Genomic DNA, 15,351 nt, shown 5'->3' on the forward strand with positions numbered 1-15,351 from the left:
GAAGTTGCTAGCTAGCAAAACAGCTGGGCTTAGCTGGCAAGACAAAGAAAGGACAGCTCCTGAAAAGCACAAGATCCCCCTCCTGTTATGAGTGATTGGAATAGACTGAAGAATCAAAACAGGGATTCACAGAAAGAGCCACTGTAAAGATTGTGCTGACAGAAGAAGAAAAGTAACAAATAAATTCAGTGAAAGGAAATACCTGTGGAAATGGTGATGATAGGAAGAGTTCCTGAAATTGACAGTAAGAAGGAGGATTTTGATTCGTATTTGGAACGGTTTGAAAGATAACTGTCAGCAAATGATATTGATGTAGAGAAAAAAAGCAGATGTGTTCCTGAGTGTGTTGGGTCCCACAGAATATGGACTATTGAGGAATTTAGTTGCGCCAAGGAAGATTCTGGAAGTGACATACAGAAGCCATTTTCACATATGCACTATGGACTGTGTCCACAGAAACAGGTTTGGATTTTGTCCGAAGTTGCCCTTTCACACATGTAGCACACAACAGGAGACTGTCAGCGTCAGACGCGTTCTCATCTACTCCAAATACTCCATTTAGTTCAAGCGAGGGGTGGCACCTGGGTAGAACATGCAAGAGGCAGGACATGACGAAAAAAGTGCGCTGCAAAAATCGCGTTTTGTTCACAACACATTGAAAAAGGTGGACAAGGCTTTTGTCTGAATATTCTTGTTGTCTCTCCAGCTAGACATTTTCGTTGGCGTCCTCGTGTAAATTACCCTTCTTCTTTACCCTTGGATGTTTGTATTCTTCCAGTTTTGCACCAGTCGCATCAACACGCCCACTTGCTCGCTGTGCATTCTTTGAACTATAATCCGCTCTATTCACACAAGGACCCAAACAAGGAAAAAATGGAGTTTGTACTGGGAGCTGGTAGAATAAAGTCCGTTTAGAATCCGATTCGACTGATTCAGACATTTACGTTCACACAGACAGCCCCTCCGGTTAGAATCTAGATTATTCTAGGGTTGCAGTGCATGCGTGGAAGGGGCGATAGACATCACAAGTGCCCTGTCACTGCATTTCAAGCCAAACCACATTTACATTACTGAGCACTTCAGATTCTACAGAAGATATTGAAAAGACGATGAAATGGTGACAGAATATATTCTTGCACTGAAGACATTGGCAAGCTTGTGAGTTTGGACAATTTCTTAATGATACTCTCAGAGATCAGTTTGTCTGTGGCCTCTCAGGGGAGATGTATCACTAGCAGAAAAGATTTGACATTCAAAAAGGCCTGTGATATTGCAATTGCTCTTGAGTTGGCATACAACGACACAAAAGAATTGAGAGAACATGCTGATAATCCAAAAGGGGGAGTTCATAAGGTCTCCAGCATTTCAAGTGACAGACAGCATCACAAAAAGCACCACAAGTGGTTCACGTCACAACCATCAGGATGATTGAAGAACTCAACGACAGTGCTCATTTACCAAGCAAAAGCAGAAGTGCTATAAATATGGCCAAGACAGTCATCAGCCATATGAATGCTACTATTGCACTTAAACGTGCCATGGATGTGGTAAAGTTGGCCATCTGAAAGGGGTCTGCATGAAAGCAAAGCATGGAGACAAAGCTCAAACGGTGAAAGTAGCAACTGAAGAAACTGATGCCTCTGAGGATTGTAATGATGATGCACTGGACCTGTTTACAGTGTACACTGCTCAAGGAATAAAAGATGGAATTTTTATCAAATTGTCTGGAGTTGTCTGGAAAACCTGTGAACATGCAAGTGCATACAGGTGCATCAGTGTCCTCAGTCGCAGAGTCTATTTATCATGAGCACCTGAAGAACTGCCCTCTGCAGGCAGCCAGCAATCATTCATCTGTCTTCATACACAGGTGACACCATCCCTGTACTTGGAAAAATCCTAGTGTCAGTGAAGTATGAAGGAAATGAGTCTAAGCTGCCACTTCTGGTGGTAGAAGGCAAGAAACCACTGTTACTGGGAAGCAATTGGCTTCAGAAGATAAAGCTGAACTGGGGAAAGATCTTCAATCTTCAAAGCTACAAAAATGATGTACAGCCCACACTGTATGGACTAGGTCAGAAGTTACAGAACTTTGTGTTTCAGTGTGCAGCATGCAAAACGACACTGAACAGGCCTGCAACTGCACCTCTCCATCCTTGGTTATGAGCTACAGCACCATGGGAAAGAATACTTGTTGATTTTGCCAAACTGAATAAGCAACACTACGTGCTTATAGTAGATGTCTATTCAAAGAAACTGGAAGTCCTGGCTACCCAGTATACAACAGCTGAGAAGACTGCACACCTTCTCAGAAACCTCCATGTATCATATGGCCCACAAAAGGTGCTAGTGTCAGAAAATGTCCCTCCATTTACGTCAACAGAGTTCGAACAGTTTCTCAAGAATAACGGGGTCCGCCATGTTCTGTCACCACCTTACCACTTGCCACCCTGCGTCCAGTGGAGCGGTGGTGCGAGCTGTGCAGACATTCAAGAAAGTGACTGAACTGGAAGTTGCCATTCAGGAGAACTCGACTGGAAGTTCAGTCTGTGTCATCCCATCAAAGGCTGGCTTGGTTCCTGTTCACATACAGAAACACTCCATATACAGTCACTGAACGCACTCCGGCTGAACTGTTTCTAAAGAGACGACCACGCACTCGCTTCTCATTATTGAAACCTGACATGTCTGCACTGGTGGTCAAGCATCAGCTACAGCAGAAGAGGGCTCATGACAAGAGAGCAAAGCCACGCCGGATGATCAGTTTGGGAGAGAGAGTGTTAGTTTGTGATTTCAGACATCCAAAGCAGCTGTGGATGCCAGGGACAATTCTGCCACACAGGGAACCTTTAACCTGTGAGGTACATGTTGGTTATCGTCAAGTCAAAGCACATGTGGATCACTTGCTACGGCCTAAAGCTTCAGGACAATCAAGCAGCGGGGATGTCATTGATTTCCTGGAATACTCAGCAGGCTGGCAAGTACAAACAGGAAGCACAGCTCAAGAGGATGTTCCTGCTGTTCAATCTCAAGATGTTCCAAAGGAACGCCGTTATCCGGAAAAGCAGCAGACAGCACCAAAGGCACTTAATCTCTAAGTGTTCATATAGAGTTAATCAGGAGCGAATCTAGTATTCAAGTTCAGTGTGACTGCTTGCAGTAGTACCAAAGTAGACAGTACACAGCACTTATCTTGCCTCCGTGTCTCCGAGTAGAATCATTCCTACACAAATATTACATGAAGTAGCCTACATTTATTATGAAACTGATTAATTGTGGGACAGCATTTCTTAACAGTAACAGCTGAGGGCTATATGTGGACTTTAACCCAAAGCTGGGCTATTTCCAGGCAGTAAACACTTTTAACTTAAAAGATAATTCAGAACATTCTGACCAATGTTGAGAAAACTAAACAGAATTCTGTTTTATGAGTGGCACATGTCCAAAGGTTGCTCACAACAGAAAATGCAGCGCTATAGTTTAAATCCACAGTTTCCATAATGATTAATGACGCAGTCAGATGTTGATGTACTGCTGTTGCCAAAAATCAGTTTCAAGTAGATTAAGGTCAAATATTTATCCCTTGATTTACAAGTCCCCCAGATTTTTTCCTACATCTCTATTTTTAACGTGATTTTTTTTTGCACGTTATTTGAGCATAAAAAGGTTTACACATTTCCAGCAATAAATATACTATGACAAATTCGTAATGGTAACTTTACGTTAAACTGGAATGCGAGACTACCTTCTCCTTGATTGTTAAGCGTGTATCATATAAATATCAGCTTCACAAAATCAGTTCATATTACAAACAATACGGGAAAAGTGTCAGTGGCCTGTTATGACTCTGACAGATGATCCGTGTTTCTTTGGAAGAAGCAGGGTGTTCTGTGATCATTTCAAATACACACACAACTAATATATGTATATTGTTTGTCACTCACATAGAGTGTATGTGTGTTTGTGGTTTCACGCGTCTACACGCGCTCAAAGTTTGGAATAAACCCTATCGGCCCTCCATATGTTTTTGTTTTTTCCCCCATTGAGCTCCGTTGCTTTCAACCGGAGGATGTTTTCTTCGCTGAGAGAAGATTAGGTGTCGCGTGGGACTAATTTACACCAGCCTTTGATCTATCGCCTCATTATACAGAGAATGAGCGTCCTACTTAGACTCGCGCTAGTACGGATGTTCCCCCTCCAGAAAAGATTGTGTTTACAGTCTTATCTGTTCTCTCCGATTTACTTTTTCGCTCGATGAACATTGTGGAAAAATAATACACGTATATTGATACCCATAATTATCTCATGGGTTCATTTCGTCAGCTAGAGCTAATAAATCTCTTTTCACTCAATCCATTCCGGTTGAAGTGTTTGCTCTACCCCGGCATTTCCCTCGTTCCTTGGTTTTGTAACTGGCAAAGCGCACGGGCTTTATTTTCGGTGCTTTACTGCGGGGGTTGGAACGATTGCTCCATTGTCACAAGAAGAGGAAAACGCGCGGAGAGGGAACAGCCACACACCCAGCGTCCTCACTTGGAATTTTCATTGAGAATTTCCGCCCACATGGAGCCATTCGACTAAACGAAGGAATGATGCTGCTAAGTTAATATTGAGGTATTATTTACCATAAACCCCGAAGGCTCATCATTAATCTGTTCTGTTTACTAAGTAGAGATGGCACGTGGAAATGAGATGTAGGATTAAAGCAAAGTGGTTGATTCTGTCGTTGAATCAGTGCTGGTCTCGAACTGCCTGGATTTTAATTTGATTTGGCACTCCTTCCTGGGGGGCATTTGTACAACTCGCGAATTACTATCGTAGATCACACGATGTTTTACTGGAGTGCATATGTCGGCTGCGACACCTTGCACATCCGCGCCAGAATAGCAGAAAACTCGCAACGGAGTTTGTTTTTTCCGATGTGGGTGTTCTGATTAGCCTTTATGCGTTGTGACTGGTTTTCAGATAACCAAAATGAATTTTGACCAGTTGCTGGCCGCGGTTGGCGGCTTTGGGAAGTATCAAAAGGTTCTGTATGTGTGGATCTGTTTGCCCCAAATCTTCCTCGCATTCCATATGATGGCGAGTGTGTTCACCGGCGCCACGCCGCCGCACCGTTGCCGAGGCGCGGGTTCTGAGGACTGGACTGTCAGCGGTAATATGTCCGGTGTTGTGGCCGCTGTCAACCTCAGCATCTCGGTCGTCCCGGGCTACGCTGACGTTTGCAGCATCAGTTCTTCCGAAAACAAGAGTTTACGGACCAGCTGCGAGAACGGATGGGTGTACAGCCAAGAGGTGTTTGAGAGTACCACGGTTACTGAGGTAACGCTTCTCTTTACGTGCCTCTTTTTGTTGTCACACTTTTCAGCCCAGAAGAACACACTCTCACACTTTAGTTAACACAGACAATCGCGGCGTGGCCCTATAGCACTTCTCTATCTAATGAGATCGAATACGGGCACTTCCCTGCGTAATGAGATCCATTTCACTTGTCAACACTTGAACGCATGCCGCCCGCCCTCTCCTCATGTTCTCCCCTGACTTTCCTCCTCAAAGCACCCATTCACCCCACACGTACACATTGACTTACACGTACACATTGTCGTGGAAAAACACACACACACGACTAAAATGCTACTCGCTCTCAGTTCACTCTTTGAACACATTGCTCAGAGTGATGTGAGATATAACTGATCTCTCTCTCTCTCTCTCCCTGCCCCTCTCTCTCTCTCTGTCTCTCTGCCCCCCTCTCCCCTGTTGATACTGTTGCTCTGTGTGTGTGTGTGTGTGTGGCGGGGGGGGGGGGGTGCACATGGACAGTGGGATCTTGTGTGTAGCAGGGCAGGTCTGAATAGTCTGGGATCTTCCATTTATATGCTGGGACTACTTGTGGGAGCTGTGGTGTTTGGAGCTATGGCTGACAGGTACACGCACGCACACACACACACACACACACGCACACGCACACAATCAATCTATTTCCAACCCTCCCCCACTCGCCTTCATAACCTCTCTAACACACAACCCTCTCTCCATTGCTATTCAATAAATCTTTAATGTCTCTGAGGACCCATTTAAGAGACCGCACACAAAACACTACAACAAAACAACACTTCACCTTAACCCAGAGCCAGTTATCATACACACACACACACACACACACTCAAAAGAGAAAAAAATGTCAAAATATTACTTTCCAGTGAATAGTTATGTCTCATAAACTGTATTTCAGTGAAAAAGAGGTGACCCATACCACAAATCCCCTATCCCTTTCCATCTTTATCTTTCTCTCTCCTCCCCCTCTCTTTCCGCTACTCTCTCCCTCTCTCTTGTTCTCAGATACGGGCGTAGGTTTGCCATGCTTCTGTCCCTAGCCCTTCAAGCAGTGTTTGGTGTTGCTGCTGCTTTTGCTCCAAACTTCCCTGTTTATGTGACCCTGCGCTTTGTGGTCGGGGCGACTGTGTCAGGAGTCATCATCAATGCCTTTGTGCTGGGTGAGCACAGGAGCCTTGTCTCTCATTCTCGCTCTCTCTCTCTCTCTCTCTCTTTTTTTTGTCCACTCGCCGGACTTGAGCTGTTTCACAATAGCCGCCTCAGAAAATCAGATCTTTCAAAACAAACAACACGACCATGACTAGTTGCAGCTTATCTAATGAGTAGAGGAAGGATACTTAAGTAGGAAAACAAATTGATTTGGTATCTTGATTAAGAATTAATACTCACTCTCTCTCTCTCTCTCTCTCTCTCTCTCTCTCCTGCACGCACACACACACGCATGCACACACACGCATGCACACAGAGAGAGAGAGAGAGAGAGAGAGAGAGAGAAACACAACTCTTGATGCAGATTAGTCCTGCTGGCAGGATAGTTCACTGAACAGCACAAAGAGAGAACGGTACTGAGATCATCACCAACTCATTGGAACTCATGTCATCTGTGATGTACAGTGTTAAATATGACCTGTAATGATGATGATGATGATGATGATAGTTATGATGAATTCAATCCAATCTTCCTAACCTTGAACCGTCACTGCCTCTAGTTTACCCTCTAACACCTCCAGTATCCCGAGAACACACCCTCTACGTGTAACCCCTCCTCCCAAACCCCCCCTCCCCCCCCCTGCAGGTACAGAATGGACATGTACCCAGCGGCGGATGCTGGCGGGGATCTTCACCGATTTTTTTTTTGGGTTCGGCTACATGCTCCTGGCGGGTGTGGCCTTTCTGGTCAGAGACTGGAGAAAGCTACAGTTAGCTATATCTGCTCCAGGGTTCCTCTTCATCTTCTATATATGGTGAGAGAACACACACACACACACACACACACACAAATGCACGCATGCGCATAAAGATGCATACACACGTGCATGCACACACACTTATCCAGATAGTTACATACCCAAAACGATGGTAGAAGTTTGCACCAGAGCTAACAAACCCGGTTACAAAGCGTGAAATTTCGCCCTCGCTAAAGCTAATTTTTGATTAGATTTGTGATGTGAGCACAAAATCCAAAGTTTACCTTTTGAATCTTAAACTCACCCTCACCCTTTGCTTCACTTCATCATCAAACGTAATCTCACTGTCTGGATCTTAAGGACAGACAAACTCTCATGAAAACTTTCAACCCACGCCTATGATTCTCCTTCCCACAATAGTAATTCACACTTTAAGTTTAAATGTCTGTGAGCCAATTAAAAATTGGCATAACAAGCAGAGCGGTGGAGTTTGGTGCAGGATTAGGAAGCGGAGAAAAAAAAAACACACTCATTATGTAATTTACAGTCAAATGTGCAACTTGTAGTCATTAGCAGCAAGTCTCTGTAAGAGCAGAGCTAGCTGACAAAAAAAAAAAAAAAAAAATGTAGTTTTGGTGTAGGCTTCTGTTGGTATTTGGGTATATTAATAGCACTGCTCCCCCCTCCTGTGAGGCACTCTGTTCCTTACACTCTCTACCTCTGTCCCTTCACCACTTATTGTTTCTGTTCTCTCCCCCCCCGCCCTCTCTCTCTCTCTTTGTCCCCCCTCTCCCTCCCTGCCACCCCGCTGCTCCCTGCTCTCTGTCTCTCTCTGTCTTTCTGTCTCAGGGTTCTTCCTCACTCAGCCCGTTGGCTGATAGTAAATGACCGGAGAGACGAGGCCATTGTTCTCCTGCGCAAAGCTGCTATGATCAATGGCCGTACTTTTCCTCCCGCTGTACAGGTATGGCTCTGTCTTTTCCCGTTTCTCTCTCGCTCTCTCGCTCTCTCTCTCTTTCCTGTCTTCATTCTTTCTCCTTCTACTTGTTGATATCTAACTTTACTGCCACAGCCTGCGGCGCCAATAAACATTCTTAGAGCTCTGTTAGCATCGCCATGACAACAGCCCCCACCCAACATTCCGGCTCCCAGCCAATCAGAGGAGGCTTACATCTGCTTTACAATGAAGTGACAGAGCAGAGTGGTTCACATTGCCAGGGCAACAAGGGTGTAAATCTCACATCACCAGGGCAAGATGTTTCTCCTTCCTTTAGCTTTCGTTTGCCAGACAAGCCTGAGGTGACGGTTTTCCACACCTTTCTAGACATTCACGGCTTGCAGTGTGTTTGTGTGTGCCTAATCTTTTCCTAAATCCAAGGACAACGTTGCACAGCCAAGTCAGCGTCATTATTAGTAAATGGAGTTTTGTCAAATCTTTACCGAGTTTTGAAAAATCAGCTTGTCAGCATGGTGCAGTGTTTACTTTTTGATAGTATTTTCTCGGTTTCAAATATAGGATTTTCCATAGAGTTTGTTCATTGCTAAACACTTCAATGTTGTGAGCAGCATAGTGGAATTGACTGTGAGATGTGAGAAAGGGTTTGTTTGGGTTTTTTTGAGGCTTTGACCTCATGTCCAGTGGGTGATACAGGTGAGATAAGAACATTTTGGTTGACTTTGACCTCATGTTCAGTGGGTGATACAGGTGAGATAAGGATATTTTGGGGGGGCTTTGACCTCATGTCCAGTGGGTGATACAGGTGGAGAGATGTGAGGCGTCTGAGGGGCGGAGCCAACACTCGGCCAGCGATCTCGTCCGCACGCCCCAAATGAGGAAGAGAGCGCTTATACTCTTCTACATTTGGTAAACACATTTACATATTTTCAAACATTATTTGCCTTTTTTCCCCTTTATCTGTTTTATAGTCGCTATCTGGCTTCTATCAATGATTTCATGCAGTTAATACTCTCTCTTTCTCTCTCTCTCTCTCCGTCTCTCTCTCTGTGTCCTTAGGTTTGTGAATGTGTTGGTGTACTATGGTCTGTCTCTAGGTGTTTCGGACCTTGGGGCAGATCTGTACCTGACTCAGTTTATGTTTGGACTGGTGGAGATCCCTGCCAGGTCACTGGTTTTGCTCTTTCTCCCCTGCAGCCGGAGAATCCCACAGAGCGCTTTCCTCGCTCTGGGGGGCGGAGCCTGCCTCCTCACGCTCGCGGTTCCAGCAGGTGACCAATGAGATTGGAGCCAGCAGCATCTGTTTAACACATTCAAATCGTTTGATATTTTAGCTTCTTATAGATTCACAACTATCACGAAGATTCACAAGCTGTCTCGTCGCCCAGGTCTTCCATGTACTGTCATTACTTAACTGTCATTAGCTAGCAAGCCTTTAAAAATCTTGACATTAAAAATGTTGACAATAAACATTGAACATGTTTATTGTTGTCCCCTGTCTCTCTCACTATTATTCCCTTTCCTCTTCATTCTTTGTCTGTCTGCCCTTTACTGACTCTCTCTTTTTTTTTTGTCTCCTCTTTGTTTTTTTCACAGATAATCCTCATGTACGGACAGCCCTGGCCATGGTGGGGAAGTTTGGAATCACCGCTTCCTTCGCCATCATCTACATATACTCTGCAGAGCTCTTCCCAACAGTGCTCAGGTACTCACAGAACAGACAAAACCCAAAACACACAGGTGATTTAACCTACAAACACACACCCACGCAGACGTTCACTCGCACTTATGTGCATGCGCAAACCCACGCGCACCCACACACACACACACACACACTTTATAATATTGCATCTTGTATTTATAACCAGTGGTTTGAACAGAAATTATAGCTACGGGAGAGTGATTCAGGGGTTCCTTTGGTTGTCAGCATTTTGCTGTCTCTCTGACAATAGGATTGACAGTAGGGCTATCTATTTGTGTAGAGTAATCTGTTCACAGGTCTGTTTTGGAGGGAAAGACACGGCGTGTCTGTGTGTGTGTGTGTTTGTATTAAACTGAAGTAAGGCACGAACACTGTCCTCCTCCGCACACACACACACACACACACACACAAACACACGCGCGTGTGCGCGCATGTGCACACTCTCATGTAACTGTGCTCACATCCTTCATTTCCACAGGCAGACAGGTATAGGTGTATCCTCCATGTTTGCACGAATGGGAGGGGTTTTAGCCCCACTGATAAATCTGATTGGACACCACGCTCCAGTGGTACCCATGCTCATTTTTGGCTCCACCCCCTTGCTGGGAGCAGCTCTTGCCCTGGCTCTACCTGAGACTGCTAATGAGCCCCTACCGGATACCGTCGAAGATACAGAGAGGTACACACACACACACACACACACACACATGCACCTGCACACGCACGCGCACACACACACATGCACACACATGCACCTGCACAGGCACGCGCACACACACACATGCACACACATGCACCTGCACAGGCACGCGCGCACACACACATGCACCTGCACAGGCATGCGCGCACACACACACACACACACATGCACCTGCACAGGCAGGCGCGCACACGCGCACACACACACACACACACACACACACACACACATATGCACATACACATATATGCACACACACTCACACACACACTATGAGACAAAGACAAATCAAAACAGACATGTATGCACACACAAACTCAATAAGGTGACTATAGAAAGCAGAGACAGGCACTTAGAGGGGCCCTGTCAGACACTAGAGAGAGTGTTGCACACACACATGCACAAACAAAACCTCACACAAACATACATAAACACACACACATACACACACATATACACACATACACATACACACACACACACACAAACATACATAAACACACACACATACACACGCACACACACACACCCCCACACATATACACATGCACACGCGCACACACACACACACACACACATACACACGCATACACACACACACACACACACACACACACATACACACGCATACACACACACACACACACACACACATACACACACACATATACACACGCATATTTGACAATCGCATTGTTTATAACATACACACATGCGCGCACACCCACACAAACTCTATGCTTGAGGTATTATGACTGTAACTGTTGATGTTTTTAATATCTTTCTCTGTAGAGCTCAGACATCTCAGAAGTGCAGTGGAGAACTGTCAGGTGACACTAACCCAATGCAGAGCAGCCCAGAGGGTCAGGAACTGCAGAGTCTGGCTACTGAGTCATGATTAATGTACATGACACACGCACAGACACACACACGCACACACACACAAACACACACTCTCTCTTACACACCTTATGCAGCATCACATACCAATGCTCTCTATGCAACTACATTCTCAACTAGACCTTTCTATGCAATATGTGCACATATCCTATCTGAATCACATGCGCATGCACACACACACACACACACACACACACACACACATACACTGGCCCTCTTCTATCTACTGCAGAAAAGTTGAATATTTGTGAGACTTACGAGCGGTCAAACCGTTTTCCATTCTCAGTACAAAAATGTGGCGTTCGGGGGTACCTGTGAGAGCAAATGAATAAATTATTCTTTGAAAATTTAATAACTGCAACCAATAACTGCATGCTTCTACGTAATGTAATTATACAGGCTCTCTAGCAAGACTACAACTGAAGTTTGAATATTCTTCTTAAAGTGAGATTGCTGCCTGCCATTCTGTTTCAGTTTAATCCACTGTTTCTCCAGGAGGTATTCCATGAATTCCATGATTTTTCAGTTAGCCACGTAACTTGAGCAAACAGTCTGTCCAGAACAGTTCAATAGGAGAACAGCTAACTGTTCATTCCTGATATTATCCTCCCTCACCGGAACACTGTACATCAGTCTTATCAGTTTATTTTTGGTTGTTTGGTTCTAACAGTCGTACGTTTCTGAAAGCTGTAATGCAGGACAGTCTTGCCAGACGAATACATAGCTTTCAAACGATTGTAGCTGTTGTAAACCGTCATGTTGTCCTGGGTAAATACGAAAAGTAAAGACTTAGCACAGCTGATGCACTGATTTATGGTAATTGGGTTAAAAAAAAACAGTAATATTTAAGGGGGGAGTGTACTAAGAATAATTCAGCTTTTCAGAAAACCAACAGCTGCTCGTAAAATAAAAGAGCAAACCTGAGTCCAACAGAGAAAAAATATAGGACATTTCACACCATGAAACAGTAACTTTTTGTATTTAAAAATCCAGTTGCAGGTACTAGAGTGAGTTATATGATATAAAGCTTTCATATTTTACATATTTTAACATGTAACTCACAGTTGCGCCTAGAACTGTTTTCTTTCTTTTTTTTTTTTTTTCAAAGTAAGATTTTTACATTGGTTATTCTGTTGTTGTGACATCTGTATATAATTTAGATGTAATATTTTATATCACCTCTAAATTATATGCATCATCATTTAATTGTAACATTTGTGTACATACTCTCTCTACTTTTTCCATTGTTTAGACTGTTTGTATTGCCTGATTGCTAGAGCATGATGGGAAATAAGCAGAGGGAAGCCCCAGGTGAAACCGAATAGTCACTGATAGAGCCTGTGAATGATGGGGACGTGATAGTGTGTCCCAACCTTTTTGAACAAAAAAACCTCTTTCTTTCTTTCTGTCTTTCTTTGGTAATGTAAATATTCAAATATCAGGATACCTCATATACTCAAACTTGTTTGTAAGTAATATATTTTACTAGCATTGTTGTAAACAATGAAAAAAAAAAGAAAAAAATCGCAGCTGTTGGCATGCCACGTGCTTGTACTCCTTAACACTTCAGAGATTTTTTTGTTGTGTCAGTTTGGTCAGGTTCATATTTTCATACTGGATACTGATGAGCATGCTGATGAATGTGTCTCTCAGTTTGACTCAAAAGACTTTGGATACATGTGATCCATCCCAACAGACATTCACTTTCATACTGGGGGTGGGGGGATCTATTCCATAGCACACTGGTTATTGTGGACGTTTTCACCGTGGGTGTGCCCTTAAATAGGAGGGTAGGGTTTGCACCATATTGTGCCATGGGTGAAATGGTGTCTGCACCAGGTTTTATCCTCAGTAGAGTGCCGTTTTAAGGGCTAGGCTGCATTTGCTCTGTAGTCTACCCCGTCAGGGTGGAGTTCGCACCATATCTAAGGCACAAGCTTAGGTCAAGCGTCGTAGCATACCAATGTAGGACATCTTTTTCAATGCGCTGTTGTGACTTTTCACAGACAACTTTTTCTTTTATTTTATTTCTTTCTTTTTTTGTCATAGGCTTGGAGTATGCCATATTCTTCAAGAGTTTTTCCTTGTGTTTGGCATGTCCAACACAGAATTCTTCACTCTGATCCTAAACTATGTTCAGCAGAAGTCCATGCCACAGAACTCAGCAGCAGGGGTAGACTCTGTTTTAACCAATCAACAGCACGGATATTCTCTGTTTAACCAGTCAGCAACAGGGATACACACTGTTTAACCAATCAGCAAATCCTTGATCTGTGGAGTCTGATAAGTCGACATTTGATTTGCTCTTAAGCTATAACAGGCAAATTGCCCCACTTTCTTTGCCAACTTTTCTTTTGGTCTAATTCAGCTTGGCATGAATTTAAGAACAACAAAAGAACCTCAGACCAAGCATGTGAGGAGATTTTTTTTTTTTTTAGTCCACAAGAACACAGGGAACCAAAAATTGAGGAGAGCACTCTCAGACATAATCACCCAAGTTACATGTAAGGGTTTGAGAACTTTGTTTGGTCTAAATAGTTTCAATGTGAAGCATGAGGTTCTTGGTAGAACCTACGGCAATGTGATGTCATGAGATGCATGGCAGAAGATGCTGCACCCTGCATTTTTTTCTACAAACATCTCAAGTTTTATTCTCCGTGGTAACACGGACATTGTTGTGGTCTGAATCAGGATTATTTTAGTGATTAGCTAATCCTAATTGGATTACAGATCAAACCTACTGATGGCAACACACTGGGACAGTTAGACGGGTATCCCAAAGAAGATCCAGGAGGTATTCCATGAATTCCAGGATTTTTCAGTTAGCCATGTCAGTTGAGCAAACAGTTCAGACTGTCCAATAGGAGAACAGTGAACTGTTCATTCCTGATATTATCCTCCCTCACTGGAGCTGCAGTGATCAGCACTGTACATCAGTCTTACCAGTTGTGTTTTTGGTTGTTTGGTTCTAACAGTCATATGACGGCACTTATGACTAGAGCACCTGCTTATGAGGATTTGTCTTTTGTCTCAGCTATGCATGCGTTGTGTATATATTCATTATGAAAATCTTTTTTGGAAAATTAGCATCTTCCAAGTGAATGAGTATAAATGTAGGAGGATTGGTTTGATTAAAACTGATCCGGTCAAACCGTGTTCATGTGGGCGTGTCCACTCTCGGTACCAACGAGCTGCCGCTGATCCACAGCCGGATCACAGGATCTCTTTTGTCCTGACGGGAGACAGATCACTATGATCACTGTCATCCAGTGTGGCGAGGTTTTCTTTTTCCTTAACCAAAGGATGGTGAGAGATACTGATCTTTTAAAAAAAACGAAACAAAACAAAAACTTTTTCCATTCTGATTATAGTACTCCTGTAGATCTGAGAGGGATTTGATAGCTGCAGAGAAAATCAACAGCCAGTTTCATGCTTCCCCTGTATTTTCTCATAGCGTCATTTTCAACTGTCCAGTGCCTTTGGGATCAATTGGAATGTTGTAATACACAGCATCAGTGTGTTGATTCGGGAAAGAACAACACCTTCCTCACACGGAACGTGTAGAACAGTGACTGCATGGTGTTAAGTGAAACCTTTCTATACAGTTTTTCAAGAGAGTTTGTAAACTTGCCCATGTGCTGAGAATTTGTATTGAAGAATTTGTAACCTGCGTGTGTGTGTCTTTGGGAGGCGGGCTGAAGGCATCTCCTAATGATTGTGTTGGAGAGATTCAAGATGGTGAGTGTGTGTGTGTGTGTGTGAGAGTATGCATGGGGTTTTAGAATGCCAGCATAGGCAGGGTTTTTAGGAACGAACAAAACATTTTTGGTAAGAAAAAAACATGTAATTTATTGAC

General features: G+C 43.7%; 2 protein-coding genes across 4 annotated transcripts in view; one reads left to right on the forward strand and one right to left on the reverse strand.

Annotated features, from left to right (window-relative positions):
- Nucleotides 1–4,971: 4,971 nt before the first annotated feature.
- LOC115824803 (solute carrier family 22 member 13) lies at nt 4,972–11,493 on the forward strand. The gene is made up of 10 exons (XM_030788555.1): nt 4,972–5,319; nt 5,818–5,921; nt 6,337–6,491; nt 7,127–7,295; nt 8,088–8,202; nt 8,999–9,102; nt 9,253–9,464; nt 9,790–9,898; nt 10,374–10,583; nt 11,388–11,493. Exons 1-10 carry the CDS (start codon nt 4,972–4,974, stop codon nt 11,491–11,493), a joined length of 1,632 nt encoding a protein of 543 aa, XP_030644415.1.
- Nucleotides 11,494–15,317: 3,824 nt separating this feature from the next.
- The window catches only part of zgc:110239 (digestive cysteine proteinase 1), a 6,823-nt gene continuing 6,789 nt past the window's right edge, over nt 15,318–15,351 (reverse strand). For all 3 annotated transcript variants that reach the window (XM_030789037.1, XM_030789036.1, XM_030789035.1), the window contains one exon: nt 15,318–15,351. This exon is cut by the window's right edge and continues 740 nt beyond it. The gene's annotated coding sequence lies outside the window, so the exon portion shown is untranslated.

This window comes from Chanos chanos, chromosome 12 (assembly GCF_902362185.1).
Source record: "Chanos chanos chromosome 12, fChaCha1.1, whole genome shotgun sequence".
Taxonomy (NCBI): domain Eukaryota; kingdom Metazoa; phylum Chordata; class Actinopteri; order Gonorynchiformes; family Chanidae; genus Chanos; species Chanos chanos.

Bases quoted from the DNA above. Each gene is read 5' to 3' on its own strand.
- LOC115824803 (XM_030788555.1), top strand. From the start codon at position 4,972: ATGAATTTTGACCAGTTGCTGGCCGCGGTTGGCGGCTTTGGGAAGTAT. The intron at 5,922-6,336 runs GTACACGCACGC...TCTTGTTCTCAG, and splicing joins TTTGGAGCTATGGCTGACAG to ATACGGGCGTAGGTTTGCCA. The intron at 8,203-8,998 runs GTATGGCTCTGT...TGGGTGATACAG, and splicing joins CTTTTCCTCCCGCTGTACAG to GTGGAGAGATGTGAGGCGTC.